We start from the raw sequence: 20,846 nt of genomic DNA on the forward strand, positions 1-20,846 counted from the left end.
CTTTTGTTTGACGGAGGAGATGAATTAGCACCAGTTCTTATATAAAGGATATTTATTCATCTTTTGCCTTTTGGAGGGTTTCAGTTTGTGAACTTCTGAGATTCACCAAAACAACTGAAGACCCAGCCTCTCTCCACTGGAACCGTTATAACCTCCTCACACTGGAAACATAAGGTAAGGCAGATGTGTTTCTAGTTTGTAATCATGCCCTATTCGTAATATATATATATATATATATATATATATATATATATATATATGTATACTAGTACAACCAACGCTTTGACTTTTAGGATGCTGAATTTTGGAGATGGAAAAAATGTGAGGAATGCTGCAACAGGAAACAAGATGTGTTCCCAAAGCTAAACATTGACTTGGAAAAATAGTCAGAAGTGTATTCACAGGAGTCCTTGCTGCCAAAATATCTGCTGTGATGCACTGAAACCTTCTCATAACTCACAAAGGGTAAATGAGTTGTAGTTATATATATTAAGTACTGATAACCCATCAAGCCTGAGGTTTTTAAACGTATATATACATTGTTGGTCCAGATGCTCTGCAGTTGTTTTCCAGAATATAAGTGGTAGATTTATGCATCAGTTGGGTTTCCTGATGTCTTAAAGAGCTAAAAAGACGGAATAGCTTTTAAAGGGTCCCTTATTAGAAAGTGTTAAATGTTTCTGTTGAGTTCGGAAAAGATTACAACTCTGTGTTATTGTTTGAGATTTGCATCTTTACAAATCAGGGGGATCAGAAAGCCAACAAACCCTAGTGTGCTCAGAATTTCTAAGAACTTTAGTTTCCCTTTTTCCTGACCTTCTTTACTCAAAACTGAAACCTGTCTTATCCTTCAGTGTTCCTCTGTAATGCAGTTTCTTGCTCGCGCTCATGTTGTCTCGTTTTTAGACATAAAGTTTCACAAAGTTCCTCTGAGGTCAACCACGAGGCAGGACAACTGTTTCTCTTTTTTTGTTTCAGTCTACAAAAAAGCACAGCGAGGAGCAGAACTCTGCTGGTGAATTGATCAGCAAGTTGCATGTTTGTTTTGGTGGGAATGTGTGCATACAGAGTCTCCGACAAAGACTTTTTGATGACCAAAGTGTTCCGTATGTTGAAGCAAAGAGATGCGCCGATGCGGAGAACTGCTGCTGCTGGTTGATTTTAGCCTTTCACAAGACCTGACCCATGTGCACATTGGTATGGAGAGTCCCTGCTGGGTGTGTAAGAGAGAGAGAGAGGGTTTCCTGTACAGTAGCTACCAAACCAATCTTTTATATTCTGTGTGTAATATACTTTACCCACTTAATTCAACGTGGGTCTTATGTTTGTGGTTGTGGTTGTGAACAGTTTAGCCATATCATCTAAACCACTTTATTTAGAGGTGCGACTGATAGTTGGTTGTAGTTAAACTTATATACATCCAGGTACATACATGAAGTTGGACCTCTGCAGTTAACCCAAAGCATTTTGGGGAGCAGTGGGTCGCCGTGAAGTCCCCCCGGACACGGACACCTCGACATGTGGACAGCAGGAGCCGGGGATCGAACCCCCAACTGTGATCAAAGGTCGACCCGTTGTAAAGATAGCAGTCTGTTAACTGTGATGGATGTTTACAACAGACAGTTAACAACATTATTATAGTTCCACACAGTTTGGCTTAAACCTTCATTTGGTACTTTCCTACATTTCCCAGGATTCCATACATACACCCACAGAGAGGAGATGTTTTGAGGCATTTTTGACGGACGTACGTTTACGAGATTGTTCCCTTCTCAAAATGCTGAACATGAAACACATGAATACTCCAGAATTATGTGAAATACACCTTTTTGCCCTCTCATCAAGATTTGGTTGAATAGATCTACTGTAGCTTAGCACAAACACTGATAGCATATTCTCATTAAACTCGCAGTGAGAAAGTAGTATAATCCTCAAATTGCTCGAGTGTTCCTTTTAACTGTGTTTGGTTTAATTCTTTCTGGGTCTTTATGCCTGATCTCTACCATCGACAATATCTGAAACGCAGAAATCCTTAAAAGAAGCTTTAATAAACAGAATATCTGCCTCAAAATGTGGCACCACATGCCTTTAAAGGCTTAGTGTGAACGCGTGTGTCCCTCCATACACCGTGAAATTGGACTCAGACGACGCAGTCATTCTCAGACATGTATTGGAAAGGGCACCTTAAGTTTGTGGTTTCTGTACCAACACATCACACTACTGTATTTGTGTCTCTGGAGGAACAACCCCCCCCCCCCCCCCCCCCCCCCCCCCCCCCACCTCCCGCTAAAAGCAAAGAAGGAGTGTAGCTGTCACGTTATCAATAGCAGGCCTATGTTAGCGTCGCTGTACAGGAATGTTTCAGAGCGCAGGGTGAACATTTCGTATGGAAAAGGAGGCTTGTATCAAGAAATATGAATGAATATCAAGCCGGAGGAAAATGTCCTGAATGACAGGGATGTCTGCCCAATAAAAACTGAACAGTAGCTCTCTAACAGTGGGGACAAATGGACAGAAAAGCAACAAAAGAGGGACAAACATACCATGAAAGTGCAGCTGTTTATCATATAAACATTCTCGTGATCGACCTCATCGTGTGGCCATTGAGCTCCACACATTTTTAAATGTTATTCTTCCCCACATCTGAGTGAAGTCATTACTCACCAGATGGTTTGACTCAAACTGCCGGAGCAGCTCTACACGGTTACATCAATCCTCACAGTGCTTCCAGATGCTTGTTGTATTTTCAGCTCCTCAGTGGGAACCCTCTTGGTTTTAGCTACAGCTACTTATAAGATACATTCAGGGTATCATTTAGGGGCCAGACTGTTACCAGAAGTCTATTTGAGCAGACCGGAGAGACATTTGGGGGGGACAACTAAAACTTGGGTTGCTCAAAGGCCTCCGTCTGGTATCAGAATAGCACAAAACGGGACTTAAAAGTGTCCCGAAATGGAAATAATTTAGAGAGAAAAAAGTACAGACACACCTCACCTGTTCAGAAATGTTTGGATCTAATCCACGTCTGAATCGCCACAAAGGAAGAGAAATACACGTTAGCTTAGCTTAGCAATAAAGACTGGAAACAGAGGGAAACTTTAGCTCACTAACACAACTTTATATGAACGTATTGTTTGTTGATTCCATATAAAAAGTGTGAAAACAACAATGTTGGGGTTTTTTGGAAAGTTATGTGTCGGACTATCCCGACAAGTGATAAGCCACTTCCCCAAACTATAAACCCATTCAATGCTGATAGTGCATATTCTGTTTTGCCCATCTTGTTCATCCACCCTTCTTAAGAAACCTCTAATGTGACATCAGTATCTCATATAATGAAACTAAGAATGCCATTCTTAGAAAAGCTTAATGGTGTTTTCTCAGCTCTAGAAGTGGCTTCTCATGCCGCTGAGATACTTACTGAAGCACCAGAAACATTTGACCCCGTGTCCCTTTAGGGGCTCTGTCCTGTCTGAATGGGCCTAATATTCAGTATTTAGATTTATAGAACATTGAAACATGTCTCTTCTCCTTTTCTTCATGTGCAGCTGCAATAATGGAGAAGTCCAGACGCAGGCAGCGGTTAGCGTTCAGCCTTCTGTTTGGCTTGTGGTTACCTTGCTGTTTGGCCCAGACGACGCCATCAAACGCAGCCACGCGGACACCTACGCAGACGCCTATGCGGACGCCTACACGGACGCCCACGCGGACGCCCTCGCCATCGCCCATGCCGTCCCCGTCCCCGTCCCCCCAGTCCCAGACCGCACGGCTAAAGGTCAGACTGTCTGGATACCCCCGAAAACACAACGAGGGCCGGGTGGAGCTTTTCCACAAGGGGGAGTGGGGAACCATCTGTGATGACGACTTCTCAATACATAACGCCAACGTGCTCTGTCGCCAACTGGGCTTCGTCTCGGCCACGGGATGGACGCACAGCGCCAAATACGGCAAGGGCCAAGGTAAGAGTGACCTCGGCCACTTAATGCGCTGTGTGCTATCACACATGGGCATTTATGATGCTCAAAATGTTTGGATATCACGCAGGATATTCAGATAATGCAATCATAGAGTTCTGTGTGTCAAAGCAACATTTTTAAAGTTTGACAGTTGTAGGTGGCAATCCTCACCTATCCTGTAATTCTTAATTTTGCAAAATTAGAAACCCTCATCTTTATTCAGAGTACTTTAAAAGATATTACATTTGAGACTTTTAGTCGATTCTTTCATTAAAGCAACTGTGGAGAGATTGCTGTCCAGTTTTAAATGTTGAGGGACTACAGACGATAATTAGCTCTCCAGCTAACTGGCACATTTACATTGAGCTGAACAACTGAAATGTTGATTAAAGTGCACTGTCCCTGGTCACTAAATAAATATATGCATAAATGGGGCCACACTAACAGTCTGCTGCCTGTTCAGGGAAAATCTGGCTGGACAACGTGCAGTGCAGCGGAAGTGAGAAGAGCATTGAATTCTGCAAGTCGCGCGGCTGGGGCAACAGCGACTGCACTCACGACGAGGATGCCGGAGTTGTGTGCAAAGACGAGAGGATCCCCGGCTACGTGGATTCAAATGTCATTGACGTAAGTTGTAATTTAGTTGCAGTAAAAATAGCCCATAAACTGGGCTCCACAGCCTATAGACTATAGGATTCAACCCACATGGAAGACATTCTCCGTCTCGGTGCTTCTCTGCCTGGAGGTGCCACACACATGGTGTTGATTCTCTATATACCATGTGTCTGAGCCTGTTAAAAGCAGCAGGCTCTCCATATATGATGTCCTCCTGTTGACGTAGTGGAGCGTCCTCGATAAACCTGACATGCCCTCCATCACATGAAAGCTGATTGTCAGCGGGGTCGTGACCTCGGGTCACCGGGTCAGATGTAAAACTTCTGCCGTTGTGATGTTGTCCACTCCTTCAGCAGCAACTCCCAGTTAGGGTTTAAGGATGAAATCACCATATGTTTATTGTGCGTTTTGTCTTTTTTTTGGCTAATTAACTACATTAATCTGTGTGAGGGGCGTTTGGGAAGGAAGACATGATATTAATATCTAATTTTTCATACATTTTTCATATCGTTACACACCTAATTTCAAAGAAGTGATATTCATTACATCAGAATAAGAAACCGGTTTATTTCCAAATACATTTTTTACATACAAAAAATGGTCGCAATAAAAACATAGTAAGAGATAAAAGGGAAAAAGTACCCCAAAAGTCAAGAATCATAGATATAAAATAGATGTTAAATATATGAGTTTTAAAATAAAAAGAGCTGTAGGGTGTTTAAAACAAAGAGGATGTTGTTCACACAATTAAGAACGTGCAAACTTAATAACACGAAATATGTAACAAAGATAATAATTAAGCTGCAACCTGAGAACTTTACCAAACTTGTGCTCCGGCCCAAATTGTCTTAATCATAAATACTGAGCAGTAAGAAATACGTGTAAATTAAAGTCTATTAATCTCAATATTATATAGAAAGACAAACGATATTGGCTCATTGTCAGTCCCTTCTGCTTTCACTCGCACCTCCTCCAGTGGAACTGTTTAAAGTGTCTGTGTGCTCTCAGGTGGGAATGATGGCTGAATGTGAAGCAGAGTGTTTCAGTAAAACCTCTTTGGATAAATACAGATTCAGAGCTGAGGGAACTTTGGCATCTTAATCTAAAGTAAACACTGTTGGGTGGGATGCCGGCTATTTCCAGCTGGTCATCATTTTTTTTCCGTTTGTCCTTTTTTTGATCTTCATTTGTTTAAGCTCGTCTGGTCCGAGGTGAACAAGGTTAGAGCGGGGACTCGTCCTCCGCAGACTCGGCCTGAATGACTGGACGAGAAGGTTCTTATGAAAAAAAGGTTTCATAAGCGTTTCATAAGCGGAGCGGCCTTTCAGAGGCATAACTACTCCCCCTCTTTGGGCTCAGCCAAATGTGGCGTCCAGACTTCAATGTGTGACCACAAGCCTGGTTTACTTTTCCAACTAAAACCACAGAGGAAGTGACTCATTGCAAAGCTGGCAATCAAGAGGTAGTCACGTTTACCCCCTGTGAGCTGTTTGGACCTAAAATCCCTCTGTAACAGCTGTGAGTCATTGTTCAGTCTGTTCCTCTCGTTCAAGAGTCTTAAAGAGGCGTGCACATGTGTGCATGGATGTGTCAGTATGATCATTATAAAGAAAACAACCCTTTTTATCTGCAAACTAAAGCCTCTTAACTTCATTTAACTGTCATCATTAAAGATTTTAAAGAAATATACACAAAAAGATACAAGAGGAAGACATATTTTCTGTATATGGATATTTCTATTAAGATTTCGGTGCAGATGAGTAATAGGTTTCAGGTTTTTCCCTGAGTTTCCTGTCAAATTTAAATCTGGAATTGTTTTTAATTAACAGACTCAAGTCGATGAGAACAAGATAGAGGAGGTGCGTCTCCGGCCCGTGGTCGCCACGTACAGAAAGAAGCTGCCCATGACGGAGGGCGTGGTGGAGGTGAAGTACAAAGACGGCTGGGCGCAGATCTGCGACCTGGGATGGACGATCAAAAACACCCACGTGGTCTGCGGCATGCTGGGATTCCCTCACGAGAGGAAAGTCAACAAGAACTTCTACAAGTGAGTAGAATCGCTCGACTTCAACCAATAAAATCAGATTCTGGTTCAACTGCGTCTACAGACAGAAATCATAAAAGAAAGACAAATCTGTACTCTCTCATTTAGTAGAAACAGACTGCAGCTCATCTTCACAGCCACTTAAAGGTGGTTTGGTATTTTGGGAGATCCGCTAATTAGCTTTCTTGCTGAGAGTAAGACGAGAAGATTGATACAACTCTTGTTGCTGTAGGTATGAAGCTGCAGCTAGCAGCTGGTTAGCTTAGCATAAAGTCTGGTTACAGTGCATGCCATATTACCACAACGTCCTGGGTCCGATTCCATCCTTGGGGCCTTTGTTGCGTCATATCTCTCTCTCTCTCTCTCTCTCTCTCTCTCTCTCTCTCTCTCTCTCTCTCTCTCTCTCTCTCTCTCTCTCTCTCTCTCTCTCTCTTAGCAAAGAGGCTGTAACTTTCTCCGTCACTCAGTGTGGGATTGTTGCTGCAGCCTGTTTGACATTCCTGTGGTTTTAGTGTGTAAAGCAAAGTGGCAACACTTACACCAAACCACAAGCAGGATCTAAGTCTTTGTTGGGTAAAGAGCGGACGTTATAGGAGCTGCTGTTTACTGTGGACGTGATCGAGTAGACTTTCTCCTCCATCTGCCAGAACAGCAGCTCTACAACAAAGCACACGAGTCTCTGTGTCTAATTTCTTCCTGCTGACGATGTTTTTGTTTTTCATCGTGTCCTGGTCGAGTCACATCTTTCATGTTCTCGGTCTGTGTTTATTGCTTTGTCGATGAAGTTGGTTATTAACTGCCTGCAGAGATGGAAAAGCACCGACCAGCGTGTGTTTCTTCCCACGTGTTTGTACACCTGCAGGGCTTTGTTTGGCCCGGATAGTTCAGAACATTAACAGGCAACAGACTTAAGTATGGATTTATCTTTTCATTTGTTTAATCAGCCCAAAATGTAAAGCTCAAAAGTGAGGATTTGCTGTGTTTTTATGATTTATTTTATTTAAATTGAGCATTTTTGAGTCGTTTGGTCTGTTCATCTTAACATTTTAAAGACGTCACCTTTGGTTTTCTGTTCATGATCGCCATTTTTCACATTATTTGGGGCATTTTTTATGAACTAATTATTTTCCTAAATAGTTGTTTGGTCTATAAAATGACAGACAATTGTGAAAAATTACATAATAATTGACTGAAGCGTGATGTCTTCCGGTTGTTTAATCTTCCGACCAACAGTCTCAAACCACATTCAGCCTACAATGATTTAAAAAAGAGAAAACCAGCAAATCCTCATAATTGAGAGATTCTCTGTGTATCAACTAAGCGATGAATCGTCTTATCGTTTGAGCCCTGAATAAAAACATTTAACGGCTTAAATGCACGCACAGAGGGTTACAATTAACTCACTGGACAATAATGGTTCAGTTACCTTTCACATTTTAAACCTGTTCATATTGTTTTCTTTACAAATTAAAACAACACGGACTCTCGATTGAAAAGACCAGCGATCACTTTGGTGAACTCTCAGACCTCCACCTTCTTTTTCCCCCAGTTTGTTCTTCCAGCGCGACTGCACACATTATTCATCCCCTGCGGATGGTTCACAGTTGTACGAGGGGAAACGTGTGTTTTCTCTCAAACATGTGTGAAGGCTGAGGGATCCGGGTTTTAGGGAGGGAGGTCACATAATGAACAGACAACAACGACTGGAGGGAAGCCAAGCTGCACTCAGAAGGAGTCAAACTGTTCCGTGCCGTCTCTGTGCTGCGGTCGTCTTTAAGTCTTTCTGGTTTTATTGTATGTATTTAGGACGGGCTGAAGATGGTTTGATTCTTTGTTTAGATGCTGTATTTGTGTTGGAATAGCTCCGTGATCATGCCTTGGTGACCTGGAGTCTGTAATACAATATACTGAAGTCTGCAGGAATGTCATAAATGTCATTCACCGCTGACCCTCCAGTATACTTTACCTGAAAGACGTGTGTGTGTGTGTGTGTGCAGCTCAGAGACAGTTGGTGTGTGCTGTATACGCAGCATGTGTGTGTGTGTGTGTGTGTGTGTGTGGGTGTGTGTGTTTGCATGTAGTCTCTCTCCTGTATGTGATGGAATCTGGCTGTCTCACTGTTGCAGACGTCTGAAAAAGCGAGCAGCTGAGACGGTCTCCAGGCCAAAGGTCAATGTTTCAGCCGCTGGAAGGTACTCTGTCCCCGGGAGAACCCTCCGTCTGCACTCTGTGGCTGTGACAGTGGGTTTCCTGTTGGTCGTAGACCGTTTAGCTCCCGTCTCCAGCTAGTTGCCCTCCTTCTTATACCATCGTATCGTGATGAGCAGCATGTGAATGGGTTGTAGATTTGTATTTGATCCTGCTGAAGCTCGTGGTTGCCATGTGTGGAGGTCTCTTCTCATTTCTGTTTATTGTCTCTCACATTTCCACTGACATGGCACAGATTGTAAAGACAAATTCAAATTGATTTTAAGTGCAGTAAAAACGCAACATTTTTACTTCTTTGCTCTCTTTTTTTTTATTATGTAGACTATTTGAGGCCATTTTTGATGAGAAATATGTCATTAATCTGTGCTGCGTCAGTTACTGGAGATTCATTTTTTCCACGGATTAGTCCTGTAATGCAACAGCTGGAAATCCCATTCCTCATTACAGTATGGCATGCTTTATCGAGGAGGTCAGTAACTCTTCATTCTGGGTTCTTCAACGAAAAACTAAAAGTCTCACGCGAGAGTCCGCGTGACAAGAACCGACCCGTGTCCGGTGGAATCTGCAAATAATTCACAGCGTTTGTTTTCGCCAGACGGTGCACGCAGCACGACAGTTGTGACGTGACACCATTTATAAAGTGTCCTGATGTTGGAAAATGACATCTAGAAGGTGCTCTAAAGAGATAACACAAGATAGTAATAATTTACAGATTCTAAATGATTCTAAGTAACAAAATATCTCAGGTGTGTTTCACAAAACTGCATTTGTATTCCAAGACCTCTGCTGAAAACGTTGAAGAACCAATTAACAAAGAATGTGTGTGATTTATGATATTACCATTTAATATCATGCTTTCCTTATTAAACCTCTATGATTTAAAAGCGATGCCATACGTCAAACTAAATCAATGTGGTAACTTGAGGTTCACATTGGTACTTTAGAAAAACTACAAGTACTAACAAACATGTTACTGATCGAGCTTTACGCGTCATACTCTGTGTGGTCAAAGGTATACGGACAACCAAACGCTTCCACTTCTCCCACACCAAACAACATCCTGTCCTGTTTAAACAGGGAAGAGTCCACTGCTGTTTAACACATCGCTGTAGGTTATATCATTCAGATTTCAATCAAATGGAACCAAGATACCATAAAGTCTGTAGAAGAGTGTCCACATACTTTTGGCCATGCAGTGAATATGAGCCTGTGTTGTTAAAACGTGTCCAAATAACTGCAGAATCTCCAAATTTTTACTTAATTCTTTGTCATATTTGTGTTTATTTACATGCATTTAAAAGGGATGTGTCACTTCCAACAAATCTGTGTGAGACGCTATAAAGAAAAGACTGTATTACATATTATTTATTGACAACCATGTTGAAGGAGACACATCCCTTTGAACAGTGTAGCTACAGGTGTTTGTGCGTCATGTAACTTTTGTTACTACAAGTTTTTACTTTGTCCACTCATGTTCTCCTAACCGTGCAGTCTAACCCGTGTTTACCTTGCAGGCAGAAATCCAAAGCTAAAGCTAACGCTAAGTCTAAACAGAGCAGCGCTGGCAAAAGGTAATCTGAGGACGAACCGAAATTCAAGTCGTCTGAAAAGACCCGCACACGTGCTGCTTCCACAACACAAACACACGTCATTCAAACTGATGGGAAAGTCAGAAAACAATGTTAGTTGTTTGAATATTTAGTCAAAGTACGACTGGAATGGATGTGCAGAATTAAAACGCCTTATGTGAGCTAAAACTATGCAAATCATTCCACGGATTTTCTGTTGAAAAGGAATACTCGGGAAATATGCTTGTTCCCTTTGTTGCCATAAGTTAAATAAGAAGGTTGATACCAGCTTAGCTTAGCTTAGCATAATACATTTACTGTACAGGCATGATAGTGGTATCAATCTTCTCCTCTCACTCATTACATTACATTACATTTATTTAGCTTTTTATCCAAAAGCAACTTACAGGAAGTGGGTACAACCCCAGAAATCTACTTCAAGTTCTACATTTAGAGACGATGAGAGATAAAGAAACGTTTTGTTAGATTTGATTTTAGGATTTATGATTTTAGGATGCAGTCTAAACTGAGGAGTTACTCTTGGGAAAAAAAGTAGTTTTGCATATTTACTAAAAAATGTCAAACAGTGCCTCTAATTATTGGTTTTGCAAGTTTAATTTATACAATGAGCTTCACTTATTATTTTGCTTTACTGCTGTGTTTTTATCCTTTTGTCAAACATGTTTTTATAGTTTGAGACGATATCTGTGATAGTTTGTTCAAGCCTATATGCTGTAACTCTTACTGTAATATGAGCTGATGGTTGTGCATGTTGTAATGACCTGAAACAAACGCACAGCATTTTCATATACAAGCTTATATCTTCATTCTTTCTTTGTAGATAAGGAACATTATGTTTTCAGTGATTCATTCATTTGTTTGCTCTTTTTTTGTTATTGATTCTCAGCATAATGTCAAAACTTCACACCAGAAAAGAGACAAAATAAAGTATTCTCAAAGCAAAGGGCATGCATACTAAATATATTTATACTGTATATCACAAGTATGGCTTTGGGACACAGTTAACGTTTCCGTCATCACAGTCCTTGTCTCCGCTCCCTCCAGGTTGTATTTGGAGCGTCAGAAGAACCACTTTCGCATTCACTCGGTGAAGTGTTCGGGCACGGAGGTTCACCTGGCAGCGTGTCCGCTGGAGTTCAGCAAGGCCAACGCCACGTCCACCTGCGAGGGCGGCATGCCGGCCGTCGTCAGCTGCATGCCGGGGCCGCTGTTCATTCAGAACACCAGCATGAAAAAGAAACCCAAAACTTCGGTAAAGTAGTCTTTAAATCGCTAAATAGTCCTTTTTTTCTCAGCAGATATTTTGACTTGTTACACTAGGAAAAGATTTCAGATTTCATAAGTCATGATGGTAAACTAGCATGGACAAAACCATGACCCTGAAACCGAAGCAGCTAAATGGAATTCAAGCATCAATAATTGGTTATTTATAGATGTGCTTTTCCTGCTTCGACATATCAAACTGTGAAGTGTGAAGAAAGGCCGATGGGAGTTCATGTTCTGATAGATAAATGTAGTTTATTTACTCCATTTAAAGCCTGTCACTGAGGTAGAAGCATAGCTAAGCATTACTCTGTTGAGCAGTACATTTAAATCTTCTTTGTGAAATATTTCTAATTTTGAGTAATGGAGTTAGACTAAATTCAAATAAGACCATCTAAATGGATAACTTTATTACAGAAATATGAAAACTCGTTAAATATATATCAATATGCAGGATATAGAAAGTGAAATATTTATATCTGTTAATAATTGAAGCAGTCTAAATTAAGGATACAACATTTTCTGTATCCAATCTTTAAACAGTTATTAAAACGTATTCCCTCCAGGCTGCTCAGAGGACATAAATCGTAGACATGAACAAACTAAAGTTGTGTGTGTCCGCTTGTTGTCTAGAGCAACGTGAGGCTGAAGGGAGGTGCCAGGGTGGGCGAGGGTCGGGTGGAGGTGCTGAAGGACAACGAGTGGGGAACCGTGTGTGACGATCGCTGGAACCTGCAGTCGGCCAGCGTCGTCTGCAGGGAGCTCGGCTTCGGCAGCGCCAAGGAGGCGCTCACCGGAGGCCGCATGGGACAAGGTGAGTTATTAAAACACCCTGTGATGAAAATAAGAGGTCTGACAATCCTCATCTGATAAGTCTATAATAAAGAATTGTTCCGCTTTGTCACTTTAGGAAAAGGAAGTAGTTCAGCTCCTGTTTCTTATATGTATTATAATGTTCAACCTAAGTGTGATTTGGCACTTTATCCCTCACAAGGGTCTAAAGGTTCACTCTGCATTTATAGAGAAGTTTCCAGTTTGGTTAACCTCTCAAGAAGATCTTTGGCTCCACAGGGGTTTACCTCCACCTGTGACGTTATTTCTGCATCCTTAGATAATATTTGTTGGAGTAAAATGTAAAGTCTGTGATGAGACGTTACACCTCATTACAAGTACAAACATGGCAAAAGTAAAATGTGTGTTTAAAATGTGTGATATTTGTGGCCATGTTGACTTGCACTGTACTGAATAGTTAGAAGCTTCATTCATAGCATTGATGTCTATTTATTGTGTTTATTTTTTCACAGTTGCAGATGCAACTCCTGTATGAATGAGGCGGTGTAGCAGCAATCTAACAGCACCATAAATTACATTAATATAGTCACAATAACATTTTTTTGTGATAATAATGTTAATCCTGTCACCACAAAATCCCTATTTCATGTAATTGTGTTTTTTTTTAAGGTTAGCCCGGTCGCTTCCGTGCTTTGCATCAAATCCCTTAAAGGCAGGATGTGTTTATAACTGTCTTCAGACAGGACGTCAGTCATCAGCCGTCCATCTGCAGCCTGTCTTATCCGTCAGGTCATCTCCGATAATCTGCCCTCAACACAATGAGGGCGCATTCCTGCACAGATTCCTCGATATTTTAATAAGTTCAGGAATTCTGTGCACGACGAAAGAAAAGAAACGAAGATAAAAACACATGAAAGAAAGACGTCCACCACGGATAACTTCTGAAGAAGTTACTACAATAATAGACACAACTGAGTGTGTAATCTCCACCACTTCCTCATTCATTGAATAGCTCTGTTCCAGGTCAGACACTCACACTGTCTGTCTCATATTTTAGTATTATATTATGATATCAAATATATTATTATATTTCTGTCTCTGTTTTACATTAGACAACTGGACCTTGATAGTTTTCTAGAGAATATGAAAATGATTCCCTCATAAGTGCACACGTATGTAGGACAAAGGCAACCTTTCAAACCACGTCCCTTGCAGTGTTACCTACTTTGGACACATTTTAAGACAAAAATGAGTTCATACTAAACAATTTGATACACAGGGTGCAAAAGTACAGTTGATAAACTCACAGACTTGTTTTAATAATATTGTAAAAACAAAAAAAACTTGCAGCAAGAGGAAGGACGCAGGAAGTGAAACATTGCTGTGAATAATTATTCTCTAACCAAACAAAGCTGTAAGTGAATGAAGCTAAAATATGTATCCTTGCGTGTATGTGTGTGTGTGTTCATTAGAACATGGCGGTGGTGTGTAGTGTTTTTTGGTAAACTGCCCACAGATTCCACCAAAGAAGAAACAAGCAGTCTTTTGAAGGGCAGTTCTCAGAAGCGCTGGGTGGGGATGTCTTCTCCCGTGTGTGTACATTATGATTCCTAGCACGGAGGAAGTCGGTCGAGGAGACTCCCTGTGCTCAGAGGGATGTCAGACCACCGCCTGAATTAATGAGTTAATCCAAGAAACGTTCCTAAACGTCACGGCGGAAGGAATTTTCTTTCACGGAAATTTCACGATACAATCACCTCATGGTGCTGTGACTTAGTAGTGATGGAGTTTAGAGGGTGAATGTAAACCAGGGTGTCAGTCTGATGACTTCATTTCTTAATTTTGTAATTTGATGAATTGTCATTTGATAACATTGATTCTGGATTTCCGAGAAAAAAAGTTAACAAGAAAATGTGTAATTGCTGATATCTGAAGCTCTAAATGTATTATTTGCTCAAAAAACTGTTCATATAGAAGTGGAGAGAAACTTTGCCTCAGCAGTCAAACTAATCCAACAACAAGTCTGTTTTCTTTAACCTCGTCTATGTGACTGTGTGTCTGTGTGTCTGTCCAGGAATGGGTCCCATCTACATGAACGAGGTGAAGTGCCTCGGCCAGGAGAAGTCCATCTGGAACTGCCCCTTTAAAAACATCACATCAGAGGACTGTCAGCACGTGGAGGACGCTGCCATCCGCTGCAACGTGCCCCACATGGGATTCGAGGACTTGGTCAGAGCTGAACCTTCTTACTGCAATGAGTCATCTTAAAACTGTTCTGTTTGGTTTACACTGTTTTTATACTATTTATTACCCCAGATAGCACAAGGAATTATGTAAATCATTGGTGAAAATAGGTTAGCTGCATCAGACTTTCTTCTGAATAACGTAGCATAGGAAACACCTTGTGTCTTGTATTACACTCTCTTTATTGTTTTATCCATTCATTTAGCGCTTTGCTGCTCTAAACGTCTTTTCGGTTTTTGCCCTAACATGTGAGCTTAAGAGCTGATACTCATTTTCACTCTCTACCAATACTTCTTCACTGCTGTCCCAAAAAACAGTCACCTGTGTTCCGAATTAATTCAGTCGCTTGAAACCATCTCAGACGTCATTATTATTATTCTTTCTTTTTTTTTTTTTGCGACAGCAGTGATCTCCTTTTAACACCGAGTATTTCTGGTTGTGCAGTTTGTATTTCACCAGAAGATACTCCTCCGTGTTTCCTGTAGATACACATTGAGGACGGACTCAGTGGGATAAAAACTCTGCACGGGTTCACTCTCATCTTTTCAATTCGGGTCACGTGACATGTAAACCATGTCACCATAAAGATGAGAGTCTTTTATCCAGCCCGGCTCTTGTGTATCTACTAGCTTTTGCTCTGTGGTCTCTAACCCCCTCGGCCCCACACACAGATCCGACTAACGGGAGGGCGGACCCGTTACGAGGGCCGCGTGGAGGTGCTGGGCTCGGACTCTAACGGGACGCAGAGCTGGGGTCTGATCTGTGGAGAGACCTGGAGCACCAAGGAGGCCATAGTGGTCTGCAGGCAGCTGGGCCTGGGCTACGCTAACCAGGGCGTGCAAGTAGGTTATTAACACCACCGCGGCCAACGTCCTGCAGCAGAGCAGAGCTGCTTTCACCAGCGGGTTTGCCTTTTGGTATATTTGACATATGCGAATATAATATACTGTCATGAACACTTAATTTCATTACAGTCAAGACATTCAATTCTATGAATATATGTTCAAATATGATCAATACTTCTGGTCAGTCACATGTTATGTAATATGTGCAGCACTAATCTGGTAACACATTCTAATACCTTCCTAAAACATATGCTAAGTTTCGGTATATGTGTATTCTGAATATTCTTGAACATTGCAAGTATTAATGACAGTACATTATAAGTTCCATATGGAGTAGAAGCTTCTTTTTTCTTACATGGAAGATCATGATACCGTTTTTTGGTCTTTTCTCAAAAAAGACTCTCATGAAGTCTCTAATCACACTCAAAAAGCTACTCACCACTAAAGCCAAGTGGTGACCTCATCTGGAAACCACGTTGACGCTCTCCAGGCCGAGGCAAGTCTAACCAGAGTACCGCTTCAACAACACGTTCTCCGCTCGCCGGAGGACCGTGTGACTAAAAGCGTTAGTTTCAGCCCAGACAGTTCAGAGACAGGACAGGAAGTGTGTTGCCCTCACTGACTCCCAGCAGGGCATTTCTGCAGATCCGGATAGTGGGAGGCCGGACCACTTATGAGGGCCGGGTGGAGGTTCAGGTTGGCTCCAAGTGGGGCACAGTGTGCAGCACAGGCTGGACCACAAAGGAAGCCATGGTGGTTTGCAGGCAGCTAGGGCTCGGCTACTCCATGCATGCCGTCACTGTAAGTAGACCAGAGAATGAAGTCATCCGCTCCTCAAATGTATTGTTTAAAGGGGAAACGTACTCAGAGAAAACACAGAAAAATCATGATTAATCAGAGAAGCAGAGCTTATCAAAGTATCTTAATATAAAGAGTACATTGAGGTATATGACTGTAGAAACTGATTAAAATATACTGAGTAATTAAAAAGAATGAATGAATTGATTTAGAGATACTTTAAACATATCACAGTTATTATTACAATCCAGTAAGATTATTGAATGACATAGTGAAAGTTATTGTCCTCCAGTGATCATGAACTCAGCTTGACACCGTGTCCTCAGACAGCAAACTAAAATGAGTCATGAACATGTGTTTTTCCGAACATCTCGCTGAACTCTCTGCAGCTCCGTTTGTGGATGATTCCCTCCTGATCGGTGCACTGTGCTTGTTTCTGTTTGCTTGTTTTGTTTCTGTCTGAACCCCATCCAAGGAGACGTGGTACTGGGAAAGCAGTAACGTGACGGAGATGATCATGAGCGGCGTGAAGTGCACGGGGAACGAGATGTCTCTGAGTCGGTGCCAGCATCACAAAACCGTCAGCTGCCAGAAAGCGGCAGCAAAGTTTGCAGCGGGAGTCATCTGTGCTGACAGTGAGTGAAGGAAACGAGCGGAAAGGAAAGGACAAGCACACACATGTGTTATTGATCTGTATATAAGAAAACACAGAATCCAGAAACAAGAGCCAACGAACATTTATGAGACAATTATTCATTTTGACCGTCTGTTGTTACAACTTGGGAGCTCTCCCTCAAGCCATTAGCTGTTACTGATATCATGAGCTGTACAAAAAGAAGCAACTTGATTAAAAGTGATTGTTCTTAATTCTAATCGCTAGGTAGTTTTATTCCAGCGCATTATTACAAAATTGCTGTATTTGTATTACAGTGGTGGATGGAGTAGTCACATCCTTTACTGTAGTACTAATACACTGTAAAAATACTCCATCACAAGTAAAGGTGCTGCATCCTACGCAGAAAAGTACTATTATACTATTATATATTATATCATTACATTGTTATTGCTCATGCATTCATGTAAATGAAATGCATCAATTGATCGACTAATCCATCCAGCTTTTATTTTTCATATGTTTTGTGTGTAAAAATCTTGATGTTTAAAGAAACTAAAGCTGTCAGATAAATGTAATGAATTGTAATGGAATGGTTACATTTAAATGAAGAGTGTAACTCGAGCCTAATCCCACTGCCCGCCCCTCTACGCAGCGACCTCTGACCTCGTCCTGAACGCCCCTCTGGTCCAGCAGACGGTGTACATCGAGGACCGCCCTCTGCACATGCTCTACTGCTCTGCCGAGGAGGACTGCCTGTCCAAGTCTGCGGCCCAGGCCAACTGGCCCTACGGACACCGACGCCTGCTGCGCTTCTCCTCCCAGATCCACAACATCGGTCGGGCTGACTTCAAGCCGAAGGCCGGGCGCCACTCGTGGGTCTGGCATGCCTGCCACGGGTAATATCATCTATCGTCAACTTCCATTAACTGTTTGGATGAGACAGACTGGAGCTTTAATATAATCTCATGTGTCTGAGTGGGTAACAAAAACACAAAGAAATTAAGTTTACACCAATGCAGTTCCATTATTTTGTCATAAATCTACATCAGCTTACATGATGCACACATTCTAGCCCAACAGTACGATTCATATCTTGTCTGTTTCTTTTTATGCACTAAAATTGAATTAAAGCATAATGCATACATGTTCATATTGTCTGAATTTAAATTATAAGCTGCTGCTTTCCTGTTTTTTCTCTAAAACTTTATTTCCGATGCCGTTCATTCAATCAAACATTACAGCAGTGGTCGTTGCAGACACACCTGGCAGAGATCTGCCCTCTACTTAGTGCACTTTTTCTAGTTTTCACTGAAACATCCAGAAATATGCCAACAAGCTGAAGAAAATCTTAATGTCACATTCACTTCATGGGACCTTTACTTCTCTTTTTCAATGGTGTGGAATGAAAAAGTGTTTTGTGTTGTCAGTTGTCAAAGGAGTTGTTTTCTCATTTTTGTCATTTACAACAACGTGTTCTCTGTATTTTACAGCCACTACCACAGCATGGATATTTTCACCCACTATGATCTGATGAACGCCAACGGTACCCGAGTGGCCGAGGGCCACAAAGCCAGCTTCTGTCTGGAGGACTCAGATTGTGAAGAGGGTGAGTCTGATGCTTCAGATTGGAGTCAAAAACCACAGAGTCCAGTCACAGGGTAGCGTGATAATAAAGGCAAAGATACGGGAACTTCCTGAATCAAAGAGTCATTATGAAATACTTCATTATGGATTCACTAATGCATCTTAAAATCAATGAATCGATTGGCCTCCCAGGTGTTTCTAAGCGCTACGAGTGCGCCAACTTCGGCGATCAGGGCATCACTGTGGGCTGCTGGGATCTGTACCGGCACGACATCGACTGCCAGTGGATCGACATCACCGACGTCAAACCTGGAAACTACATCCTGCAGGTGAGCATGTGCAGAGCACAAAGCAAATACCGCCAGGTTTCCTAGAGCTAAAGAAATATATTTATATATACATATGTAGATATATAAGTGTGTGGATCCAAAACCAACACTCAGTCAACTACATATTTACAGTAGACTCTGCACTCCTCACTTCTTAGTACATTTGTTACATTTTTCTCAGGAAGATGATTTTGGAGTGAAAAGGACTGTTGGGGGCACTTTCCCTTTGTATAGTCCGGTGAAGTGTGTTGAGTATTTGTAGAGGGACATATTATTTGTTGAAGGAAATACTTCAGGAACCCTCTTTACATGAATCAAGACCCTCCTCTCACCACAAGAACCTCAAAACTGTTCATTCATCCTGTCTGTTTCTTTCACAAGAAAGCCAAACTGAGCAATTCATTTCCAAACACCAGCTTTTAACCACGCACGGGTTTAACTGTTGTGTTTTTTATGTCTGTGATTGTCTATTCTGTTGTAAAAATGTTCCCTTTATGTCTCTGATCCCTTCAGATTGTTATCAATCCAAATCAGGAAGTGTCTGAAAGCGACTTCACCAACAACGCCATGAAATGTAACTGCAAATATGACGGACATCGAATCTGGCTCCATAACTGCCACATTGGTAACCAGTCAAAAAATCACTAAAACGACCAGATTACTTCACGTCACATTGACCTCGTGTATTCAAACCTTTGTTTTTAACTGCTTTGGTGATTGTTTTTTAATCCCTACAGGTGATGCGTTCAGTGAGGAGGCAGAGAGGAGGTTTGAGAAATACCCCGGGCAGCTCAATAACCAGATTCCTTAATCCAGGTTTTAATAAAAACACACTTCACCAGCTCAAAAAGCGACACACAAAGCTTTCTGTCTTCAGGTACCAACATGCATTCCCCCACATATCATCTGGAGAAGCCAACAGTATTTTCCTGAATGTGTTTTATATAATACTTGAATATTCAAGTGCTAATGTTTCTCTTTTCTCTGTCTAATGTGAGCTAATGCTATATTTTTTATTACAATGAATGTTATGAATGATCCGAGTTATGAATGAGGTGTTTATCATGTTCTTTAAGCGAGCAGGTTCAGCTCCAGGAACTGGAACAGATGCAGTTCTGTGAGAGTCTTCCTGGTCTTCATACTGGGTATCAGACTGTCCCATTGCCTCAGATCAAAACAGTTAATATCTCCCGGATCATTCGCTCTGGGTTGAAGTTCAGTTTTCTGCCATCTTAGTCACAGAAATGGTTTTGGAGTTTCAATATTTTGTGAATGTATTTATTGCTAAAATCGAGGTGCCCGTCAATTTTCTTTGGGACCGGTTTGAAGCCGTCTGTAGCTTTAGTCCGTGTGTATTTCTATTAATAGTCATTTAGGGTCAGAACTTAGATGTTATTGGACAAGAAACCTACAAATACCCTCATGAATGTCTGTATGTATGCTGATGTAATCTGACACGCTGCACCGAATAAAAAGAAGAGGAATGATAACAAAGCTGCATCTGAGAGACTTATTTTAATAGAAATTGTGTAAAGTCACACCCTTGCAGGTTTAGGGAAGTGGCTCTCAACATGTTGGGCTTATGACCAGTTCAAACCATCAGGTTTTCCCAGACGAGGAGATGGTGTTTTGGTGTTTTGGTGCATAAAAAAATAAACACAGTAAGAGAAAATATGAATAACAGCAAGTACTGCAAACGTCCAGAAACATAAATATAGAATAGATAAATGGACAATAAAAATATAAACTAATATTGTAGAAAATATGTATGTAAATATGTACAATATATCTGATTATGTCCTTGTTTTGTTTGAATCCAGAGCCTGAAAGAAAGAGAAATGGAATAAAGGAAAGTCTGAAATACATAATTTGCGGTTCCAAAAATATCTTTTTTTTTTTTCCACCATGATAACAATCTCTCTAATCCTAAATTTACTAAAACAATGCACTTTTTCTTGCTGTT

At 41.3% G+C, this 20,846-nt stretch overlaps 1 protein-coding gene across 2 annotated transcripts; it reads left to right on the forward strand.

Moving 5' to 3' along the window:
- The first annotated feature begins 21 nt into the window (after window positions 1-21).
- Window positions 22-20,359, forward strand: loxl3b (lysyl oxidase-like 3b). 2 transcript variants are annotated; one of them, XM_079174626.1, is made up of 15 exons: window positions 22-174; window positions 3,549-3,959; window positions 4,420-4,583; window positions 6,401-6,618; window positions 11,457-11,664; window positions 12,309-12,489; window positions 14,542-14,696; window positions 15,383-15,553; window positions 16,202-16,357; window positions 16,830-16,989; window positions 17,623-17,866; window positions 18,461-18,576; window positions 18,747-18,883; window positions 19,397-19,508; window positions 19,621-20,359. In XM_079174626.1, exons 2-15 carry the CDS (start codon window positions 3,557-3,559, stop codon window positions 19,692-19,694), a joined length of 2,499 nt encoding a protein of 832 aa, XP_079030752.1. In that variant the 5' UTR covers window positions 22-174; window positions 3,549-3,556; the 3' UTR covers window positions 19,695-20,359. The 2 variants fall into 2 exon arrangements, with proteins under 2 accessions (XP_079030752.1, XP_079030751.1); XM_079174625.1 differs by lacking the exon at window positions 16,202-16,357.
- Window positions 20,360-20,846: the final 487 nt, after the last annotated feature.

The sequence above is a fragment of the Pholis gunnellus genome, assembly GCF_910591455.1.
Source record: "Pholis gunnellus genome assembly, chromosome: 15".
In the NCBI taxonomy this organism is placed as follows: domain Eukaryota; kingdom Metazoa; phylum Chordata; class Actinopteri; order Perciformes; family Pholidae; genus Pholis; species Pholis gunnellus.

Coding starts and splice junctions, on each gene's coding strand:
- loxl3b (XM_079174626.1), top strand. CDS start 3,557: ATGGAGAAGTCCAGACGCAGGCAGCGGTTAGCGTTCAGCCTTCTGTTT. Junction 6,619..11,456: donor GTCAACAAGAACTTCTACAA/GTGAGTAGAATC, acceptor CGCTCCCTCCAG/GTTGTATTTGGAGCGTCAGA. Junction 11,665..12,308: donor AAAAGAAACCCAAAACTTCG/GTAAAGTAGTCT, acceptor CTTGTTGTCTAG/AGCAACGTGAGGCTGAAGGG.